This window comes from Scardinius erythrophthalmus, assembly GCF_964197995.2.
Source record: "Scardinius erythrophthalmus genome assembly, chromosome: 6".
Lineage (NCBI taxonomy): Eukaryota > Metazoa > Chordata > Actinopteri > Cypriniformes > Leuciscidae > Scardinius > Scardinius erythrophthalmus.
The window spans coordinates 31,590,955-31,614,737 of record NC_138226.1 but is presented as its reverse complement, the minus strand read 5'-3'; the positions used below and the strand labels follow the sequence as shown (position 1 = coordinate 31,614,737).

Here is a 23,783-nt window from a genome sequence, read left to right as displayed (position 1 = left end):
GAACGTGAAGGGAAGTTTTATTAACACTGTAGACAGGGCACAACAAGGAGAGTGAGGTGTGAAATAGTTCAAACAGTAGGGCAAGGCAGATGACACGACGACAGGCAGGAAGAATGATCACAGAAACCAGAACTGGGGTGACGAAGAGCTTGAAGACTGCAGAAGAAGAGGCCAGCACCAGGTGGGATGATGGTGTGGAAAACAAACAGGAACACAAGGATCCAGAGGCTTGATGATCTCTTCGATGTGGAAGGTGGTACAGTCTAGCTGTCAGACTGTCAGTGGGGTTCAATGGTCAGTAAATCTCAGGATGCAAGGCCGGGCAGGAACACACACAAGACTCACAATGAACAAGAAAAGACAAGATAAACAGACAAGGCACAAGAGTATAATTAAATAGGCAAATAAGGAATTAAAACTAAAACAGAACAAAGACTAGAAGAAAAAGAAAAAGCTAGGACTAAAACAAAGTGAACTTGCAATCAAAAAATAAATAAAACAAAATAACTAACTTATAGGGAACTAGAAACTGGAGAAGATAACCTAGAGAAGAAATAAAACTAAAAGAGAGAAAAACAAAGCAAAGCCTAACTAGAACAAAACATGAAGGAAAAAGCAAAAGGATACACAACTGCTAGAAACGATCAAATACTCAACTAGACCAGGAACTATGTTTAACCATACAAAAGGCAGGCAAACAAGACTACACCACAAAGCACACAAAACGAACCAGCAAAGACATGAGGGAAAAAGGCACAATATAAAGGGACCAGAGCACACGAGGAACAGGTGAGCACAATTATTGAAACGAGGGCAAGATGTGGACTAAACAAGGGGGCGTGGTAACAGGAAACAAAGAGGCAGGACAAGAGGAGCACATGGCAAACACAAACAAAGACAGAGCCATGTGCTCAGACACAAGACAAACAAGGAAACATTAAACAGTGACAAAACAGACAAGACTGTCAGAGCAGGACCCTTACATTTTTTAACTATTATGATTGCTGCCATTAGGTTTGAGACAGGTAGGTAATTGTTTTACTTCTTTGAGATCAACCCCTACTACACATTTATTCTACGAACCAGGAAATGTTAGCCCTGCCTGGGCCACCCACTTCAACATACCTGTCTGGGCGTTTGGTTTGCACCCTTTTCCCCCCTCCCATCAGAAAGGGAGGAGGCCAGAGAGGGTAGATAGTACAAAGTCTTTTTATTTATTTTTTACTATAATTTTTTTTTAGGTAATTGTTCACCCACAAAATGAGTTCTTATGCAATATCAAACTCTTATTATAGTTCTTTTGCAGAACACAAATGTAGAGAGTGAAAGAAAGAAATTTGTAAGCGATCAGAGAATTATCATTTTGGATGTTCTTAGCAAAAAAAACCTCGGTCAGCCCCTGTTGAACTGTTTAGAACAAATAAAGGTTAGTTATTATGGGAATAATTGAGGATAACTTAAAATGCATTTCATGTTATAAACATTGTATGTGTTTATGCCATGTATGATTTTTATGAGCGTTTATTCTCATAAAAAAATAGTCAAACATTGGTAGTGAATGATTGTGGCATTAATGTAACTTCATGTTTTCCACTAAAGTCACCCAGTCAGTCCTTGTGCTTGGAGGACTGTAATGCTTTGAGCTTTACTCAAATGTTTAGTTAGTACATTGGTTTACTTTTGAAAAGTCACCCCTGCTCACAGAAGTCTGAACATTTGTCTCAAAATCATGTTGGTTGTAACATAAGAAACCTGCTGTTATTCTGCTTGATTACAGCAGGTGTTTGAATGTTTCAGGAACATTATACTACCCTTTAAATTACATTCTGTTAACATAACATTAAACTGTACATTTGTATGTTGTTAGCAAAAATTAAGTTGAAAGAATGTTTCAGGATCATACTAAGGCTGCATCTGTAAACTTAGGCAGCTTACTTTGCTGCCCTATCAGGCAATGACTTTGCAGGCAGTGTTTGCGCATGAAGGTTCCTTTCCAAACTGATTTCGGACAGACTTCTGAGGCAGTGTAATGGTTTAGTGATCTGCAGCAAAATAGAGAGAGCTCTGGTGAATACTAAGGGAATATTTAATGACTACAATAGTACAGTAATTTCTCGTAGAAATGACATCATAAGTGAAAAACATGGATTAAAAATGGACATTTATACACACAAACTGACAACCAGCCGCAACTTTCAGATGCCATCTTTATTTTTCTAGCCCAACTGTCACAGAATGGAAAACACAGGACGGTGGGATATCAAATGCAGCAAAGGATACATCTATGCTGCCTTCAAAAATCAATCAGATGAAGGTATCTCAGGAGACAGGGAGTGAAACTAACACTGCATTTGAACGTGCCTTGATGCCTTCTGACCTTGAAATGTGTCCTTCGAAGGCAGTATTTATTAGTTTTCGGATGCAGCCAAACTGTCATGTCTTGTTTTGGTTCATGTTGTAACACCTGATTTTAAAATAATGTTTTTGATGCTACATAATTAAGGGACCAGAGACTTTCTCATTTCAATGAGCCACGTGTCAACTGCTGGCGGTAGATCTTTTTCCTATTTAGCACCAAAACTTTGGAACAGTCTTCCTACCATTGTCTGGGAAGCAGACACACTCTGTCAGTACAAAGCTAGATTAAAGACACATCTCTTTGACCTAGCATTCACATACAACTTAGTGCCACCATTAACACATTTACTCATCCCATATATACATATATTTACAGTCATATAAACATTACCCAACATCATATATACAAATAAAGTACTAACAAGATCACTTACATTTGAGTTAAAGAACCTCAGGTTCCTCAAATGAGGGGAAAAAAAGCAAGACAGCATTGGTGAGAAAGCTTCTCCATGGGGTTAACACATACTTCCTACTCCATACTTCTTCTCTTACCCTTTTATGCTACTAGGCATCTCACTGGCTAGAGCGCCCCTAGTGACAGGATTAAATAACGCACGCCCTGAAAGCTAATGGGACAAAATATAACTGTAAACTGTTACAATGTTTCATGTCTTATGTCTTGTCATGTGATTCCCTTGCCCTCATGTGATCTCGCCATGTGTTCCCCATAGACCAGAGGTCTTCATTCCTGCTCCTGGAGAGCCACTGTCCTGCAGAGTTTAGTTCCAACCTGCTTCAGCACACCTGCCTTTGAATACTCAAGTGATTCTGAAGAGCTTGATGAGCTGATTCAGGTGTGTTTAATTAGGGTTGGAACTAAACTCTGCAGGACAGTGGCTCTCCAGGAGCAGGAATGAGTATGTGGGCCATAGACCAACGGTACTTTTGCATCATCGAAGGGTAACGCCCCTTTTTGGGGGAAGACAAACGGATTCCCCTGAGAACAGAACTCGCTCGCTCTAGATCTGCAAAGTTTCTTGATAGCAAAAATGGCACAAACATACACTCTCTTTGCCGGCCGAGGACCGTGAGCGGTATTTAAAGAAGCTACTGGATACGGGGTTACAGAGGTGTCCCTTTGAAATGGTCAAAAACTGGATTAATGACCCCACGCAGTGGCCAAATATGGACTATTCAGACATCTACCACTATCTTGTGGAATCACCAAGTATATTATATATATATAATTTGTTTTTGTTTTTTTACTATAAACTATATATATATATTTTTTTATATATAAACTGCTTAATTGTTTATTTCAGCCAGAGTAAGTGTTTGTGTGCCATGTCATTGTGCATCTTTTTATATTGAATATTTTTATTTCAAATAAAATATTTTTATTTATTGGATTTTTCTACATGGAACATCAAATCAACAGATAACAACACTGATTTTATGAAATTATCTTTCCACCAATAAGAACCCCAATAAGAGCCTCTATAACCCCACTATAACTCACTACCCCAATAAGAGCCTCCCTCAAATCGGCAAACTACAACTTCCAATAAGAAAAAGAAAAACTATTTTGAAAATCTTTGAACAAGGTTTTTGTGTTTTTGTTATTGAGGGAGTTGTCGACACAATGTTTCATCAGAACTGAAAACTGGATGGATTAAAAATGGACATAAGTGCAGATACCAGACTGGACTCAGATGTGGCATCAAAGGCAATTCTTTATTTGAACATAGACAAAACCATACAAATAAAAAAAAAGTAACAACACTTAGGAAAAAGGGAAACTGAGTAAGGTCGTTATTTACAAGTCTGCAATGTTTGTTTGAGCACTAAACTGAAGAGAAATGAACAGCTAAATACACATTCTAATAAGACAGGTAAATTGAATGGCATGGAAGTTTGAAGCTCTCTTGTTACATATGGTGAAAAATTTATCACAAAAATTAGTAACTGTCCCAAGTGTGAAACACAATAATAATTTATAAGAATAATTTAAATAATTTAAAGCAGACAATTTTATGATCTAGAACATTATTTAGCAACCCTCAACAATGCAAGTAAATCACAATAAACTAAATTTCACTCTAGGTGACAAAAAATGTATTTAATAGGGGTAATAAACAAAATTTCACAAATTTCTAGGTGACAAAAAATGTATTTAATAGGGGTGTAACAATATTCAAACTGAACTGAAAAACGGCAATTCACCACCCGCAGTACTCTCGTTGCGTACCGAACGCCCTAACCCTAACGCCCCCCTACTGCCCTGGCCCATTGTTGTCTCACACAAAATTATGTCAAAATGCCTGTCTTGGCTGGTGTGGTAGATTTTTCCCTAAATCTAACTATCTGGGTCTCGTCTCCAAATCGATGTCCCCACTCGGGTATCTGGGTCTAGTCTCCAAATCGACGTCCCCACTCGATATCTCACCTAGTCTAACTTGTTTTCCCTTACTAACTAGTTTTCTTGCTGCGCAGCATAAATGACAGACAAACTCTAGCAATTGTCCTTTAAATGCTTTAATCACGAACGGGAGAGTTTCTCGAGCAGTTCTCAGAGAAATCTCTCCCACATAGAAAAATACATCATGTTATATAGGATAAAGACATGGCGGACAGAAACCAAATCACCTGCCTAACTCATGACTTTAATGTTGTCATCTTCTATTAAGAAGAAGCAAGCCCCCTCCTTTTCACCCTCTGTTAGTGGCATATGCAAAAACATCTTGGAACACAGAAAAAACACAAGCAAAGGTTAAGAGTTCTGTTGATTACTCAATATGTCATGGGACAGTATATTTTTGATTCTGTTATAGTCAGCATTACACAATTTTTCCATAACTCAAATAGACAAGAACAGAACGTTCTAGTACAATGTGTTTCCAAGTGTTAGAATGTTAGACCTAGAAAGAGGAAGTAAAGTTTGTGTTATTTCTTGTTAGAATCGTGGTTAGGTTAAATTCAGTTTATTATCTTATTCTTTAATTTTTCTATCACACTGGTATCCTAGTGAATCTTGTTTTTTAGCAATCTGTTATCATGTCCAATACTGCTACATGTTCAAGAATTCTGTTCATTACTAGACACCAAGAACCCTTTAGCATCAGGTACCAACACGGAGTGTAAGCCCTCTGCTTTTCAGTAGTCTGACTAAAGGCCATGGGAATTTTGTCATCATGAAATATGCTGGAGTATCATTGTCATCATGTAATGATATACTGGGGTATAAATTTCAATTTGAACAGCCACAATTATTTTAGTTACACTACAATAGATATTTTTCAACAATATGCAGTGAACTCTCGTACAAATACTAAATCCTCATTTGTTTGCCTTTACACATTTGACGTTAAGCCTTAAGTATTTAAGTGCATATGTTGTAGTCCATTTTTGCAATGTTAAATTAAATTATAATTTTTCTGTTTAATGAGCAACATCTGCTAAAAAAGTTCTCCTTTGCAGTTTATCCTCTTTAGAGAGTGGATTTGATTGCATTTTTAAATGTCTTGTACATATACTGGATTTCTTTAACGACATAATCTAAATAATTTTAAATGGAACAAAACAGCCCTTACAAATACTTTCTATGAAAGCCCTCTGCTCTCCCATACAAGAACACGTTCATAGTCTTTGAGTTTAAAGTTCTTTGTTCTTTAAATGATGTGTCTTCTGAGCATCTGCCTCTTTCTTCAGGTCTCACTGATGAAGAATCTAATTTAATTTCCTCTTTCTTTTTCTCATAATGATTCTCATGGTGCCCTGGGCTTTATTAGCATGGACACTATCTATTTCTTCAATTAAAAACATCTTTACATTATGGGCATTAAACTTTTGCGTTTGCGTTCAGAATGCTCTATTGTTCAATTAGTTTTTCTAACTCAATCAAATTCAAGGTGCTTCTTGACCTTTGTCACTGCTACACTGAAAAAAAGTAATTTTCATCATCAAACTGTTGAGACATCCTTACAGTTCTATTCCTTCTGCCTGTTATCTTATCTGATAAGGTTTTCGGAAGTTTTTTAAAGGGGTATTTCTAACACACATCTTAAAGATTAAGAAGAAGTGTAGTATTTTAAACTATTGATTGCGTCCACTTTTGAGTATAATCTCCACAATTTTGGGATCCTACCATTCCCTTTAAATGACTTCTCGTAGTACATTTCCAGATGTTTCTGGAATTTGCAGACAAACCACTTCCAGTACAGCCACCTAAAAGAGTGTGTTGTAAAGCTCCAATTGGCATAAACTTCTCCTGCATTTCTGTATTGTTTAAATGGAAACCACGTGTTTGATGATTTAAAAGACCTTTTACTCTTCACTACAGTAGAGCAAATATCTGTACAAAGATTTTGTGCTCCATCAAAATGCATTCCAATAATTCCAGTCACTCTGTGTAAAGGAACACTGTGATCTCCATCATGGTTTTCAATGGTGTTGGTGCAGGTGGCTTTACAGAACGGACACTGAGCCCAACAGCCCTGACTGAAGTGATCAATCAGAATCCCATCTGGTCTGAACTTGAGGTCCAGTTTTTCATCAAATGTTTTAGCATTGAATCTACAGATGACGTCTGACAACATCCAAGGAAGTTCCTTTCTTATCACATCTTCTAGGAGGCTGAAATCATCAACACCATCGAGTATCACTCCACTGAGGTCTTTTTCAGAGAAGATCAGCACACCTGAAAGCTCCTGTGTGAAACTCTTCAACCACAAATCAACATCTCCTCTGTTCATTTGAACTTGTTTAGTAGATTCTTGTGCTGCTCCATTGATAAACTGCAGCATGAGTTCAATGTTCTCCTTCACCTTGGGTAAAACACTGACAGTGAACTTAACAATGATGTACCGACTGACTTCATCTGTAATGAAATCAATTAAGTGTTGTTTGGGATAATTAATGTAGTCCATGTATGCAGAAAAATTCTCATTTTCTGCCAGAAACTTCAGGATGTGTTTTTCCAGATTTGATCTGTTTCCATTCAGTGATTCACAGTTTGTTCGCATTTCATCTGCCAGATATCTGGCAGTCTGCTTGTAGACACTCTGCTCAATGGGCTCTTTAAGTCCCTGACAGATGATCTCACCAAAAATGGCAGTTGATGTTGCTCCATGCAGGTGTTTCTGGAAAATACTATAGTACTCTTCTTTCTTCTTCTCCAAATAGAGAACAGGATCATTGTTTTCCCTGAACATTCTGTGTTGTTGAATGAATGTCTTGTTTGCTCTCTTAAATATTGAGTAAACAAAATCAATGAAGAATTCATTCTTGAACACATATTGCACTCGTCCCTCCTGATGTTGTCTTTCTCTTTCCTTGATATAATCTATGAGTTGTTGAATGCAGCTGATATTGTAACCCATTTTTGCGATGTTTAATATAATGATCCTTTTGTCTATTTGCTGAGCAACATCTGTGACTAATGCTCTTATTTGGGCTTCATCCTCTTGAGATAAAATGTAACCAAAATTCTCTTTAACTGCTTTGTCATTTTTTATATGTCCTGTGAATCCACCGGATTTCTTTAACTGTACATAATCTGAATACTTAGGTACAGAAAAAACATCCCTGCTCTCACTGCTCTCCCCTACAGGAGCACTTTCATAGATGTCACTGAGGAGAGTTTTCACATCTCTCAGTATGTCAATGTCTCTGATTGGAGGATTGACTCTGATGATCGTCGTCACACACCCTTTCCAAAATATATCAAACTCTTTCTTCAGTGTTTCTTCATCATTTGCTTTGTCTTTGAGTTTTAAGGCAAGTCCTTTGCTCTTTTCATATAGAGGGTTTTTATGATGGGTCCTCTGAGCATCAATCACCTTCTTCAGGTCTCGTTGCTGAAGAATCCCATTTAATTTCCTTTTTGTATCTCTAATAATGGTCTCTTGAAGCTCTTGGATTTTTATCTCAAAAGAACTTTTCCACTGTATTAGTATATTTGCATCTGCATCTTTCTCAAAGAATTCTGAGATTGATTTTGTCACTTCATCACTTGTCTCTTTCAGTTCTCTTTGAAGATCAGTTTCTTCAAGCTCATGAATGGTTTCATTTTCTATTTTGTTGTGTAGTTTGTTCTCAGTTTCAATCATGGCACTGCGAAGACTCCAGGACCACTTGCTGTATTGGGTCTCCAGTTTCTTGTATACTGCAATCTCCAGAGAATTTTGAAAGCTGAAAACAAATCGTTCGTTGAGTAAAGCTTCCCAGAGATCGTTAATACAACCTTTTAAGTCTGCCAGCCTTATTCCATGTGATTTTGAGGCATGAGACATAATTGTTTTCTTTAGTTCTTGAATATTCTCACAGTACTTTGGGTTTGGTGGTGCCATAGGTGGGCTGCCCTCCCAGAGCTGAGCAAAATACTTCACATCATTCTGTACATCATATGCAATGACATCACTGAAACATTCTGCATCATAGACTTCCTCTTTAGCAGCGAGTTTTGTCATCTCATCCAGTTTCTCCTGCAGTCGTCTCCTTCCCTCCATGTTTTTCTCTCCAGCTGTGATGTCTGAAACGTTCTGATGCACAAACACACAGCTGGGATTCAGTCTGACCTTTTTCATCCTCAGGAAGGCCTGAACAACAATCTGAAGAATGTCTTGCATCTCAGATGGGTTTTCTCCAAAGATGTTGATCAATGTCAGATGTGCAAGACCAACAACAAATGTGGCCAATTCATTGTCATGATGTCTAGTTGACCTTCCAGTCAGTTCTAGAGCACGTAGACCCTCAGTATCAACAACCAGAATATAGTCAAACTTCATCTGTGTTTTCATCTTGTCTGACACTTTGACCAGCTGCATGAAAGCTCCTCTGGTGCACCTGCCAGCACTGACGGCAAACTGAAGTCCAAACATGGCATTCAGCATAGTGGATTTCCCAGAGCTCTGAATCCCTAAAACTGACAGCACAAAGACTCTCTGGTCTCCCAGTATGTTGATAAGTTCATCTAGAACAGCAGAGATCCAGACCAGAGGGACCTGAGTAGCATCTCCATCCATCAGCTCCAGTGGAAGTCCAGAGATCATCATCTCTGCTGCAAGACTCGGGAGAGAAGAGAAATGAAACTCCAGATCTTTCTTGTTCTTCTTCACAGATGAACAGGATTCATAGATCTGACCGATCTCCCTGATGATGTGCTCCAAACCAAAGGCTGCAGCTTGAAGATCCTCAGTTATTCTCTCAAGTTCAGTTTGTTCAACTTTCAGTTGTTCATGATGATTCTCTTTCATTTTTATGACTGCTGACCATTTTTCATTATACTTATGATGTAGAGCATAAAGGTCAGCTGAGATATATTCATCCAGGAGAATTCCAAGCCATTTAATGAAATATATCTTATTTGCAGCATCTGAGTTCATTTCTTTAATAAAGTACTGCATAAACTGACTGATGTCTGATTCATGCTGCTGTTGACGGATTTTCTTCATTTCTGTTTGTTTTCTACTTATTTCTATTTCTAGTTCATCTCCTTGAGGTCGATGTAGTTCTTTGTTCTTCTGACACCACTGATGCCACAGTTCCCCCTGATGAGGCAGAAATGATTCTTTGATTTCTCTCAGAACTTTCTTCTCCAGTAAACTCATCATCTGCTGTGCTGCTTCTCTTCCTCTCCTGCAGTCATCATCATCTTCCTCATCTACTCTGATGTCTGAGTGTTTGGACACATTTTCAAGTCTGAAAGTGGAAGATGATTCTGAAAGACATTCAGTTATAGCTCTTCTGAGTTCTTCAGATACCTCTGACTGATTTCTGTTTTTCAAACCGATTATGAATTTCCCTTTCCGTATCTCAGTGCATGCTGAATCATTCTCAACCAAAATAAAAATTAGTGGCTTTGAGTCCTTGTACAGGTTCTGGATCTTTGCTGCACTTCTGTCATTCTCGTCCAGTTGTGATAGAAGAACAACATTGACTGAGGCCATTTCAGTGAGGATTTGCAGCTGTTTCTCATGGTCTTCTGCATCACCATGTAGATTACAGAATGCAACACAGTTAGTGAATTTATCATCACTGGATCCAGAGGGGCAGAACCAGGCGATCTCCACCACTCCATCCATCAGGACTCTGGTTCTGCTGCTGCCTCGGCAGTTCCTGTGGAAGAACGTGCTGTGTTTCTCATTGATCAGGCTGTTCATCAGCTGAGACTTGGATGAAGACACATAGCCTAACCTGAAGAAAGCCACCATTGGAGTTTGTGCCTTGTAGATCGGGTGGATTCGACTGATGGTTTCATTGTAATTGCTTCTCATCCTCCAGCTCTTGTTGATTTGTCTGAATGTCCAGAGAGGAAACTCAATCTGTTGTGTGAATGGATTAGGAACAAGCAGAGGCAGAGCGTACTGACACTGGGACAATTTAGTCACCATCAGCTGCTTCAGGAAACCATCAGCACAATGAAACACAGCCATCTGAACATCCATTGGGTGAACAGGGTCAGGTTTACTTGTTTCTCTATTAGACTTTAATTCGAAAAACACGTTATTAGAATCTCCTTCATGTATACATGGATCATTGCTGCCTTGTTGAGTGTGACCTTCATCATTCGTCTCCTCAACATTAATGTGTCTTGCTCGGTAGTCCATCATCAAAAGCTTTTGAATGAAAGTTTGAATTAGCTTCTCTTCAGCACAAGACCCGTGGGACAGTAATGAATGTGCAGTTAAATGAAGAACACTTGCAGGTGTCAGATTATAGTGATGCCTGTCAAGATGCAATCTGTGAAAGAGTGTTTTTGCCCTTGTAATATTTTCTATATGCTCATCTGTTCCCTCACATTCTGTTGTATGCTCTCCAACAGGTCTCTGTAAAATAAAAGGAGTAATGTTATTCATGCGCTAAACATGTTGCAGGGAATTAATTGAAAAGTACACTGCAAATTGTATTTTTTATTTTACAGTCGTTTTGCCAGTTATTATTTTTGAAATACAGAAAATATTTATAAAATCATTATAAAATTACAAAAATATACTTTGGTGAATTTACATGTCTAAAGTAAAATAACATAAAAAAACCTGTAACTGTGTACAAAAAATAATAATTTTACATTATAAACCCTACATTGTAATCCCCATGTTAAACCCTTTACCCAATATTCCCTACATTAGTTTACTATGGTCCACTTGACGAGTGAATGAAAATGTGAGCTATTTCAGACACTAAGTGTCATTGATGATGAACACCTGCTGTTAACAAGAAGTAATGAAGGAAAGAGAACAACTACGACTTCCAACCACAGCCTGTGAAATCAACTGAAGATAAAAGACAACGCACAAGGCTGCGTTTACACTTGGCATTAACATGCGACCTGTATCCGGATGTTGTCCACATATACATTGAAAAGACAAGTGTAAATGCGCTTCTACACTTAAGGCAGTCTATGGCCCTTCAAGATCATGCACTCTCTGCTGATGATAACATCCTTCTAAAAGACAAAGCAAACATAATCGATGGAGGGAACATATCTCTGACTTGCTAAAGTTCCTTCTAAAGTTGACCCTTCAGCTTTGTATTCCATCCCACAAAAGCCTTTTCTGAACAACCTTGACCTGCCCCCAAATCTGGAGGATCAATCAGACTAGCAGTGGCAAAGCAGCTGGTATAGATGGTGTCTCTGGCAAACCCGGAAATCCTCTGCGCATTCCTCAGCATCCTGACCAACATCTGGGGTGAGGAAACCATGCCAAAAGAAATCAAAGATGCCACAGTGGTACCCATCTTTAAGAGATGGCTCCCTCTTTGATCTCCAAAGACTGAATGCCTAATCGAATCCTTTGTATGGAAGAGACACGGGTTTGAATCTAGATGTTAATTGTGTATCCTACATCCACAATATAAGTGAATTGTTGGTAGGCTATACTATAGGGAATTTCTATAGAATGTTAGTATAAAGCAAATGTTCAATCCTGGTGTGTTGGCCACTGTAAGGGGATTATAAATATTAATACATTTCCAATGCTCTCAATGTACAAGTACTACTAGCATGGATAAGTTAGTTCCACTTTAGCACTTATTTTTGTTGTTTTTGATGTGACTTTTTAGTAGCTTGATTTGTAATATTCAGAGTTGATCTGTTTATCTGAATATTTTATTTGTCACCATTGCTAAGGTTCAAATGCTGATTCTTGATATATGTGTGTGTTCAACAGACACAGTATCTTATATTTAAAACCCAAATTACCTGATTATATCACAACTGAACATCATGCTGTAGAATCAAAGGACTACTACAATCAATAAGGTGAAATCTATACCACCTCACCTTCATAATCAGAGAATAAACGTCAAGACCAGCGGATCAGGCCAATAGATGTTGATAAGGCCAGGCAACATCACAACCATCAACACCTGATCATATTTTTCCTCAGTTTTTATTGCCATAACAAATGTGTCTTATAAAGACATGGTTTATAGCAGCCAGAGAAAAACTAATGTTAAAACAATCAAGAGTCAACTAAAGTAAACACTGATCACGATCATGGTAACTTCAAATGAAATATTTTCAATAAATCATCAACATCTAAACCTCTGTTATTTCTCAATAAGTACTGAGAAGTCAATCTGGTTAGTAATAAGTGAAACTGGTAATGCTTTTTGTGGAGTTGTTTAATCCTCCTCTGCTGAGATCTTCAGATATTTAATGTCTTCTTTTATCTTCAGTTGATTTCATATAAGACTGTGGCAGGAAGTCAGTTGATTACTGTAAAATCTCACAGTCAAATTTACTAAACAAAAAATGTAAAATTCTGTGAATTACTTTATGTGATTTTATATGTTTTTGCACAAAATGATATAGTGGAGATCTGTTTGTGTTTAATGTTCTGTTGGGATTTAAAGGGTTTCTGTTGAGTTTTGTGGGCCACCATTTGTGGGCCACCGAAAGATATCTTTTCACAAGTTGTATTCAGTTGGATTCATATCTAAATATTATAAAATCACAATTATAACGGGAACAAAGGTACTTTTTATAACGGGAAAAAAGTACCTTTTTTGTGAAAAGATATCTTTCGGTTAGTTAAATAGCATATAGTGGAGCTCTATAGCCATCTAGTGGTTAAAGGGATTTTTTTTTTTTTTACTGTATTTTCCAAAAAATGGGCAAAAATCTTACATTAAACCATGTCAAATTATCCATGTTATGCCCATGAATGCAAGTTAGAAATATGGGTCTTTTATAAAGTGAATTTTACATAAAATGCTGTTTTTTTGTAAAAAGCCTATTTAAATATTTATTTATTTATTCATTCATTTATAGAAATATAAAAGATATCATAAATCCTCCAAAAACTGCACAAAAGTGGAGTAAAAAACATTAATAAATGGAGTAAAATTACATTTGAAAACAAAAAACAAACAACAACTATTATTCTGTAACAAAATTAAATGTTATTGTCTGGGGTCCCTGGAAACCCCAAAGATAACCAGTGTCAGCCCAATTGAAGATAATCAGAGGCTTAAATACAAATACTAATAAATCTGCACATAGCTCAGCTCTTACCCATTGTTTTTCTCCCATTTCTCTTGTAGTCGACTCCCTTGTTACTTTATTGATTGAAGGTTCATCTTTTGAAAAACAATAAAAATTCACTTGCAATAATGTTTCTTCAGCTGATTAGAATATATTTTATTGAATTCTGTCAGATGCAGGTAGATCAGCTAATTCTTACCAATGTAAAATAAGTATGCAAATGCGACAAAGTTGCAATTATGAGGTGGGTAGGATTTGTTTTGCCTCTTCTTAATACTATCTGTCTTTACAGTGCTTTTTCAATATTGTAATAAAAACAAACGATTATAAATGACATGAAGAAAAATAAAAGAAAGTTATTTTTTAAAAGCCTGCTATTAATATGAGTCCATCTATCAAATGTGTATTAACATAATAAATGTACAGGACAGATGTGTATTCCTGTAGTGGTGCTCTTTTAGATGTTAGATGGTTATCCTGAGCCAGTCATCATGAATTTTTGTTCTTGTGAAATTACTGGGGGAAGCTACAAATGATTAAATTGGGAAATATGTGATCTAGATTAAACACCAAAGAACTTTTGTTAAACACATCAATACACCGCAACACAAGAGTCTTTATATAAGCAATATTGTTGTTTCCTTACCCATTCTGCTGAATGATGAATCCGAGTCAGGTTCAGGTGCTTCACTCATGTCTGCTTGACCATCCTGAAGAAAAATACATTCTCTGTATTTTTCTGAACCTTACAGGTGAACAAGCTTACTATTGTCACAGTTGCTGCAACTGCTCAAAGAACTCTGTGCAAGATATTCACATAGTGGCTCTCGTCTAGGTTTACATGCTTCGCCTGCTGGTATAAATGTGCTTTACTCGTATAGGGTTTCAGGAAACTTTAATCCCCATGCCATCTGTATTACCTCAGTCTTCTGAGAAGTGCAGCAACAATATAACTTCCAAAATTAGACTCGCTCAATTAAATGTGTGTTCAATGAACAAGAAAGCAGCATTGCTTCATGACTTCATGATTTTGGCTTGGCATCACCCAAATGGCTGTTACAATCAAAATTTGGCCATGCCACCTGGATATACACTGACAGACTTAGGGCCCTATTTTAACGATCTAAGCGAATGGTCTAAAGCGCATGGCGCAAGTTCACATTAGTCCGAATCCACTTTTGCTAGTTTAACGGCGGGAAAAATGGTCGGCACGCCCGGCGCATGGTCTAAAAGGGTTGTCCCTATTCTCTTAATGAGTAATGGGTGTGTTTTGGGATTTACTTGCGTACAACCAATCAGAGTCTCATCTCCCATTCCCTTTAAATGACAGTTGCGCTCGCGCCATGGCAGATTGGCTATTAATAAAGTGCGCAAATGGAACTGCTCGTGTGTGAGGTAAAAGTGCGTAACCATCTACGGGACAAGCCGGATTCCACCATATCTTTATGTACACAATAATAATCTTTTACATTGTAATCCTTTTATTTTAAATATTTAGTAAAACAGTTCTCCTCTGGCCAACGAATGAACAGTGTATGATTATGATGAGGCAGCATTATAGGTCAGAAGTCATATTGGATTGGAACATTCAGAATATTACATATTCTGTCATGTGCCTTTTACTGAGGAGTGGCTTCTGTCTGGCAACTCTACCATACAGGCCTGATTGGTGGAGTGCTGCAGAGATGGTTGTTCTTCTGGAAGGTTCTCCTCTCTCCACAGAGAAATGCTGGAGCTTTGTCAGAATGACCATCGGGTTCTTGGTCACCTCCCTGACTCCCTGACTTCTCCCCTGATCGCTCAGTTTGGCCGGACGACCAGCTCTAGGAAGAGTCCTGGTGGATCCAAACTTCTTCCATTTACAGATAATGGAGGCCACTGTGCTCACTGGGACCTTCAATGCTGCAGATTTTTTTCTGTAGCCTTCCCCAGATCTGTGCCTCGGTACAATCCAGTCTTGGTGGTCTACAGACAAATCCTTGGACTTCATGGCCTTTGGGACCTTATATAGACAGGTGGGTGCCATTCCAAATCATGCCAATCAACTGAATTTATCACAGGTGGACTCCAACCAACTTGTAGAAACATCTCAAGGATGATCAGTGGAAACAGGATTCACCTGAGCTTAATTTTGAGTGTCATGGCAAAAGCTGTGAATACTTATGTATATGTGATTTTTTTTATTTTTAATAAATTTGCAAAGATTTCAAACAAACTTCTTTCACGTTGTCATTTTGGGGTATTGTTTGTAGAATTTTGAGGAAAATAATGAATTTAATCCATTTTGGTATAAGGCTGTAACATAACAAAATGTAGAAAAAGTGAAGCGCTGTGAATACTATCCGGATGCACTGTATGGTCAAAATCCAACCTCTCCGATTGTTTTTCCAATCGATCTGCTTGGAGGCAGGGAGGAGTTGAAAACGGAGACATTAAGTCGGACACTTTCTGCTTCCCATACTGGGAATTATGCAGTGTTTGTGTACTTTATCACAGATGAAATGGATTAGATGCAATATTTGTCAAATACACAGATGTTTCAGACATTTTCATGATACAACAGAAACACTTTCCATTCAATACTTTATGCATTGCTTAATAAAGCGCCTCTATGTACATACAGTGAGGAAAATAAGTATTTGAACACCCTGCTATTTTGCAAGTTCTCCCACTTAGAAATCATGGAGGGGTCTGAAATTGTCCACTGTGAGAGACATAATCTAAAAAAAAAAATCCAGAAATCACAATGTATGATTTTTTAACAATTTATTTGTGTGATACAGCTGCAAATAAGTATTTGAACACCTGAGAAAATCAATGTTAATATTTGGTACAGTAGCCTTTGTTTGCATTTACAGAGGTCAAACGTTTCCTGTAGTTTTTCACCAGGTTTGCACACACTGCAGGAGGGATTTTGGCCCACTCCTCCACACAGATCTTCTCTAGATCAGTCAGGTTTCTGGGCTGTCGCTGAGAAACACGGAGTTTGAGCTCCCTCCAAAGATTCTCTATTGGGTTTAGGTCTGGAGACTGGCTAGGCCACGGCAGAACCTTGATATGCTTCTTACAGAGCCACTCCTTGGTTATCCTGGCTGTGTGCTTCGGGTCATTAAGACCCAGCCTCAACCCATCTTCAATGCTCTAACTGAGTGAAGGAGGTTGTTCCCCACAATTTCGCAATACATGGCCCCGGTCATCCTCTCCTTAATACAGTGCAGTCGCCCTGTCCCATGTGCAGAAAAACACCCCAAAGCATGATGCTACCACCCCCATGCTTCACAGTAGGGATGGTGTTCTTGGGATGGTACTCATCATTCTTCTTCTTTCAAACACGTTTAGTGGAATTATGACCAAAAAGTTCTATTTTGGTCTCATCTGACCACATGACTTTCTCCCATGACTCCTCTGGATCATCCAAATGGTCATTGGCAAACTTAAGACGGGCCTTGACATGTGCTGGTTTAAGCAGGGGAACCTTCCGTGCCATGCATGATTTCAAACCATGACGTCTTAGTGTATTACCAACAGTAACCTTGGAAACGGTGGTCCCAGCTCTTTTCAGGTCATTGACCAGCTCCTCCCGTGTAGTTCTGGGCTGATTTCTCACCTTTCTTAGGATCTTTGAGACCCCACGAGGTGAGATCTTGCATGGAGCCCCAGTCCGAGGGAGATTGACAGTCATGTTTAGCTTCTTCCATTTTCTAATGATTGCTCCAACAGTGGACCTTTTTTCACCAAGCTGCTTGGAAATTTCCCCGTAGCCCTTTCCAGCCTTGTGGAGGTGTACAATTTTGTCTCTAGTGTCTTTGGACAGCTCTTTGGTCTTAGCCATGTTAGTAGTTGAATTCTTACTGATTGTATGGGGTGGACAGGTGTCTTTATGCAGCTAACAACCTCAAACAGGTGTATCTAATTTAGGATAATAAATGGAGTGGAGGCAAACTAACAGGTCTTTGAGGGTCAGAATTCTAGCTGATAGACAGGTGTTCAAATACTTATTTGCAGCTGTATCATACAAATAAATAGGTAAAAAATCATACATTGTGATTTTTGGATTTTTATTTTTTAGATTATATCTCTCACAGTGGACATTCAAATACTTATTTTCCTCACTGTATATACATAAAGTTCAACATAAGCCAATACTATTTAAATGCCAATAAAGTGGGTCTATATATTTTTTAGCAGTTTTATTTTGATAAAAATGTAAGGGATAATGTACATCCAACCGATTGTTATCTCAGAATAAACACCGTCACAGTGATCAGGATAAGTATCAGCCTGAACCCGAAATATTGATTGAACTAGACACGAAATATTGATCTGAGTCTAAATATTTTATTAGGTCTTTAAACGCAAAGCTTCCACGGAGAGAGCAGTTGCTAGCACGGCAAGTTCAAACTAGACAGACATTTAAGGGATACGGTAGTCATACCACTTATTACACAGCATTTCCAACGTTATCTCATGACCAATTCATATAAATTCGTACGAGTGAGTAAAAGGTGGCTAATTTTGGCTAAATTTGGCTACATTTTAGATTTGTCTAAACCCGAGTTATGGGTAGGTTTAGGGACGGGGTTAGGGGTAGGTCATTCGTACGAATTCATACGAATTAGCCACCTCGTAAAGTCGGGTTGGCATTTCGCCACATAAATAATTATGGAGACAAGTGATACTGATTTGAGATGAAACTGTTGAAAGATGAAAGATGAAAATCGTACCTGTTTGTTATCTTATAATCCAACAGTGTACAAAACAAAAGTCACAAAATGGCAGCAGCTGTGCTTGTATGAAACCAGAGAGCGAGTCCACGATACTGCATGACATAATTAAATAACTGTACACAAAATATTTATTTGACTGAGTTTTAATATTTTATCCGCTCACCAAACGCAAAACTTCCACGAAGAAAACCCGTTCCTAGCAAGCGTAAAGCCATAGCGCAACTGACTTAAGTACCCGGATGAGCCTGTGTTATCTGCTTTCAGCGGTGGTATCGGGGAATAACATACCACTGGATGGCGCGATTGACCAATCAGAATCAAGTATTCCACATAGCTGTGAAATATGACAATATAATATTAAGGTTAAATGAAAAGAGTATTTACAGTGATAAAAACATGATTTTGTGCAGCATTATCTTGTCATCACTGATTTTGTCACATGTGATCAATTGTCATCTGTGAGTCTGGCCAATGAGGAAACTTTGGTGGTTGACCCAGCTGACTGCTCTCAAATCCATCTTGCGTTACTTTGATGGCATATGTCACAGTCACGTGGTATCGGTGGCATCTCAAGTCAGACAAAATTTCTAACTGGCATGTACTGCTTCAATTCAAACACCGATCAGTCTGCACAGCGCCGCGTCAAGTCAAACATATCTAGTGACTTCAATTGAGTTGTTTGTGTCTGCATCCCAATGTGACGTCACATTAGGGTAGCCAACACCCATGACTGGTGACGGACTCTACCCTATTAGCTTAGATCAGGGGTGGGCAAACTACGGCCCGCGGGCCACATGCGGCCCGTTAGGCTGTTTAATCCGGCCCGTCGAGTATTTAAAAAAATTGTATTAAGATCGCATTAATTTTGCCTTTTTTCTTGCAATACTTTGCGTTATATATATATTGCGTTGCATATATTTGACAATCAGAATATCAGATATTTCATGCCATAGCTAACAAATGTAAAAAAGGAAAAATGACATAAAAGCAGATCATCATTCATTCAGCGCTGTTGTGGCTGCGGTGTGTGTGTCACGTAACAAGCAATGACGCGTCACCATGGAAACCAAACAGACAGAAACCAGAGAATGTCTCTGCAGAAACTTAAGCGCATAGACTTGTTGCACGTTAATGTTTTTTCCTTTTTTGGAAACTCAATGAGAAAAAAAAATGTTTGGTAACCGCTTGCACACCTTAGTTTTTCCTTTGATTTGTCTGCTATTTAGTTTCTTTGCTCCTCTGGATTTGTGGATGTATCCTGCCCGATTCCGTTTACCGACCTTTATCGTCCGGCTTTCGACTACGCTCCCCTGTCTGCCATGTACAGAACCCGTTTTTTTTTTCATTAAATATTCTGATCTGCCTTTGCCTTTTATGTTTAATTTTATTATTCTTAAAATAAATTTGTATATTTGTTTATTTCCACAAATGTATGACTTTTGGAAGTGCAAATTGCCATTCAGTTTTAATAAAGTTGAATTAACGTAACCTGTAATTTTTACTCTTCTAAGTGTACACTTGCATATGTTTTGTTTCTAATTTACTGTTAGGCCATTAAATAATAATAAGGATAGCTACACAATATTTAAAAAGTATAGGCTATAATTATCTAACATCTTTAAAAATTAACATCAAAACATAACATACTAAATGGGGGATATCTAGCATAAAAAATGTATTGTCAGAATGTCATCTCTCAGTTGTTGAATTTCGCACAGACATTGCCACAACGTTGTCTGTTTGCTGAGCCCGATCTTATGAAAGTGCGAATACCACGAATTGTATTTGCATAATATGTTTTCGCGTGCATATGATATGCACTTTATGGCGTGTAATAGGCACGCACTCCACACCCCTAATCCTAACCAAGGGGTTTACAGTGTGTAGCATGCACGCAGAAAAAAAAAACAAAAAAAACAAAAAAAAAAACCCTTTTTGGCATATAAATGGCACAAGAAATAAAATTTGTGGTATAGATACGCACTTTCATGAGATTGTGCTTCATAATCTGCTACTGGGCCGGCCCTCTGTCAAATTTTTAAAACCCAGTGTGGCCCTTGAGCCAAAAAGTTTGCCCACCCCTGGCTTAGATCCTCCCCTGAGTGAGCTAGCAGCTAGTAACACAAGAATGTTTCCCCCCACGTAGCTAAGACAATCTAAATGTTCTGTTGTTTTGTAGTAACCCCATATTGTAGGGCTGTAAAATCGATTAATCGCATCTAACATAAAAGTCTGTATTTACATATCTAAAGCTGCAGTAGGTAACTTTTGTAAAAAAATATTTTTTACATATTTGTTAAAACTGTCATTATGTCCTGACAGTAGAATATGAGACAGATAATCTGTGAAAAAATCAAGCTCCTCTGGCTCCTCCCAGTGGTCCTATTGCCATTTGCAGAAATACACCGCTCCCTGTCAGAAACAACCAATCAGAGCCAGGAGGAATGTCTTAGCAGTGTCAATCAAGCTCGTGTACGCGCTGATCACACCCCTCTCTTGCACAGCACGTACCATCGTTCAAAATCAATATTGCCGGTGTGCTGCAGCTGTGCTAATGGCGGACAAACAAACAAAACTGCCAATTTCTCAAGTGGCACCTGCTCATACAACAAAGACGGGAAATAGAAAAAGACAGATGACGATAAACAGGCGAAAAAGAAAGAATTAGACAGAGCCCGAAATAAAACGAGGGTAAACATCGGGGCGGCTTTTCAGAGGTGGAGGGAGCTACGTGTCCTGAAAGGATTAAAAACCGATGCAGAGTTAGCCACATTTCTGCTTGAATTGTAAGTATCCCTGCTAGATTTGTTTCATTTTATAAGAACTACACAACTAAGATAATTTCAAAACAGGCCTGACAAATTATGTATGGCATGGTTTCTTGTAGATGTCAGGGTGGTGCTTTGCATATAACATCAACACCAACCAAACATCATATGACTACACATCCTATACCTAAAATTGAATTGAACAATATTATAACTTATGATGTGCTAAGGGAAAACATTTATAACTGAGGTAACTTACATGTTCATAAGCAGTCCTCTCTAATCTTAAATTCTCCACACGCGCCATGTCCTCTCTGCTGAGGTGCTCGGGAGTTGGACCCACTCGGCAACCTCTGCCCTGTCTCCCACGTGCCCTGAGCCCCATCAGGGATGCTCCGCGCACATGGCTTCTTCTTCTCCCCGCCCGTTGACTCGTCGAAGTCGCTGTGGGAGTGAATTCCTCGTTGGAGCCCATTGACTCAGTGTTAAAACTCTAGCCGCATAACATACAAATAAAATGTCACGCACTGTGCAAAGCAACAATTGAAACCTGCTAATTCACTGGCTTGTCATGTTGCTGAAATAATGTACTAGCAAACCTTATTTAGCATTACATATCGCTAGAATAATTACTTCTAATACTGTAATGTTAGTTACCGTTATATTATCTTACTAGCTATTTATAACTTATAGAAAGAGTGCAACGTTATAAAGTTACATTACATGTATTGCAAAATACGTAATGATTGGAGGACCAAGTTTGTAGTCAAAGTATGGGCAGGCCATAGTCAATGTAAAGCATATTGTAGATGTTTCGTCCCTACCAGTGAATGTGCCATTACTGTTTATCCGCCGTCATCGGTGGCCCTGTTAACTAGCCTGCGCGTTCACGGCAGGCTCCGTTGTGGGGAGGAGCTGTGGAGGGAGGGCTGAGGGGCAAGGGGGAGTGACCTGTAAGCATAGACAGTATAAGAAATGGACACAGCGACCCCATAGACTTCAACGGAGAAAAGTGAAGCAAATTAGAAGCACTTTAAACTGAGCTTGATGACGTAGATGTGACGTGAGCAACCTGTCTGTCTTCTAGTAGCTGTGCCAAGAGAAATCTGAATCCCTTCCGAATCTTGCAGAGACTGAGAGCATGAGTAGGAGTCTTTAGGAGTAACTTTATAAGTCTCTATGGGCTTCTCCCTTGACTTTATCGGACTTTATGCCTCCACGTCCCCCCGATTGACTGTGAGCTTCTCCTCCTGTCTCTACAGTAATTTCCAGAGAGTCGCGTGGTTATGACACAATTTTTACAAAAGCTGCTTCTACGTGGCCATAACGTAAGATACAAGGTAACGGAGCCTTTTATACATTGTCGTATTTCTTTAGAAACAAATAATGGACAAATGGAGTCTTTAAACACCTCAGATGTAAAGTTATTCGCTGTCAAAGTGACGCCAAAATGAACGGGAGTCAATGGAATGCTAACAGCAGGTGATGGCTTGTTAGCCAATGGCGGCCCCCGGGGATGGTACGCTTTCTGGGTGCTGGATTACCCCCTTGCCTGTAAGTTGTGCTTGTTCAAATTTTCAGGCTAAGTCAACGTTTTCTAAAAACTCCCTACTGCAGCTTTAATTGGGTTAGTGTATATTTAAATGTGTGTGTACGTTGGCAGAGTATATGAAGCGCGAGCTGTTAAGGCATAGCCCTATTCTGGAAAATGGGTGGGGAGCAGCAGCTCATTTGCATTTAAAGATACAAAACAGCATGTTTTTGCTTCCACCAAAAAAAGGGGCATTAACAGGATGGTATAAATGATCTGTCGGTTATTTTGTGCTGAATCTTCAAAGACTTACATTACATCTTGTGAAAAGGCGCATTAATGGGTCCCCTTTAAGAAACAAAAAGCTTCATCAGTCAAAGAATTGTTGCAAAACACATAACATGTTAGAAACATGATCACTGCATTAATGATCCAATCCAATAATCTTAAGTATTTACTTATGTAAATACAATCTGATCTTTTTTGGCCAGGCAGTCTCAAAACCAGAAAGTGCAGAAGATACACAAGTCTGTTATGCAACTGATAGTGTGCATATTATTATGAAAGTACTGTTTTCTAAAAACACTCAATAGGTTAGATGTAAGTTATTATAATTTCTATACAACTTCTAAATTTAATTTCCTTTCCCTGGCATGGCAAATCAAGTCATTCTTAAAATATATTACAACTCTGAATGATTGAAATAAATGAATAAATAAATGAAAAACAATAAAGCCAAACCAGAGTGTTGTCTCTCCGTGCCATCTTTCCATCTCCAGAGTCCAAAATAGCTAATGATATCTGTCTGCTGGTCTCAATATAGACACTCGTAAACAACATGTGTTCCTTGCAATCACATGACATATCAGAAAGTGAATGCATTGGTCAAATAAATGAATATTCCGGGATAA

General features: G+C 38.5%; 1 protein-coding gene and 1 long non-coding RNA gene across 3 annotated transcripts; both read right to left on the bottom strand.

Annotated features, from left to right (window-relative positions):
* LOC308692625 lies at window positions 1-2,805 on the bottom strand. Its single transcript, XR_014030362.1, has 3 exons — window positions 2,793-2,805; window positions 1,936-2,042; window positions 1-340 (listed from the first exon to the last, which is right to left on the bottom strand). It is a non-coding gene; the product is annotated as an uncharacterized lncRNA (long non-coding RNA).
* Window positions 2,806-4,073: 1,268 nt separating this feature from the next.
* On the bottom strand, window positions 4,074-23,700 carry LOC308692624 (interferon-induced very large GTPase 1-like). 2 transcript variants are annotated; one of them, XM_081368794.1, is made up of 7 exons: window positions 23,614-23,700; window positions 23,186-23,220; window positions 22,166-22,292; window positions 21,601-21,834; window positions 14,493-14,556; window positions 13,877-13,941; window positions 4,074-11,183 (listed from the first exon to the last, which is right to left on the bottom strand). In XM_081368794.1, the coding sequence occupies exons 3-7, from the start codon at window positions 22,178-22,180 to the stop codon at window positions 6,426-6,428; spliced, it is 5,136 nt and encodes a 1,711-aa protein (XP_081224920.1). In that variant the 5' UTR covers window positions 22,181-22,292; window positions 23,186-23,220; window positions 23,614-23,700; the 3' UTR covers window positions 4,074-6,425. The 2 variants fall into 2 exon arrangements, with proteins under 2 accessions (XP_081224920.1, XP_081224921.1); XM_081368795.1 differs by having other exon boundaries at window positions 21,601-21,785.
* Window positions 23,701-23,783: the final 83 nt, after the last annotated feature.

Excerpts from the sequence above, each read along its gene's own strand:
- LOC308692624 (XM_081368794.1), bottom strand. Across the intron at positions 13,942-14,492 it reads TTCATCATTCAGCAGAATGG|ATGAACCTTCAATCAATAAA; the intron begins GTAAGGAAACAA and ends GTTTTTCAAAAG. Across the intron at positions 11,184-13,876 it reads AAATGGGAGAAAAACAATGG|AGACCTGTTGGAGAGCATAC; the intron begins GTAAGAGCTGAG and ends TTTATTTTACAG.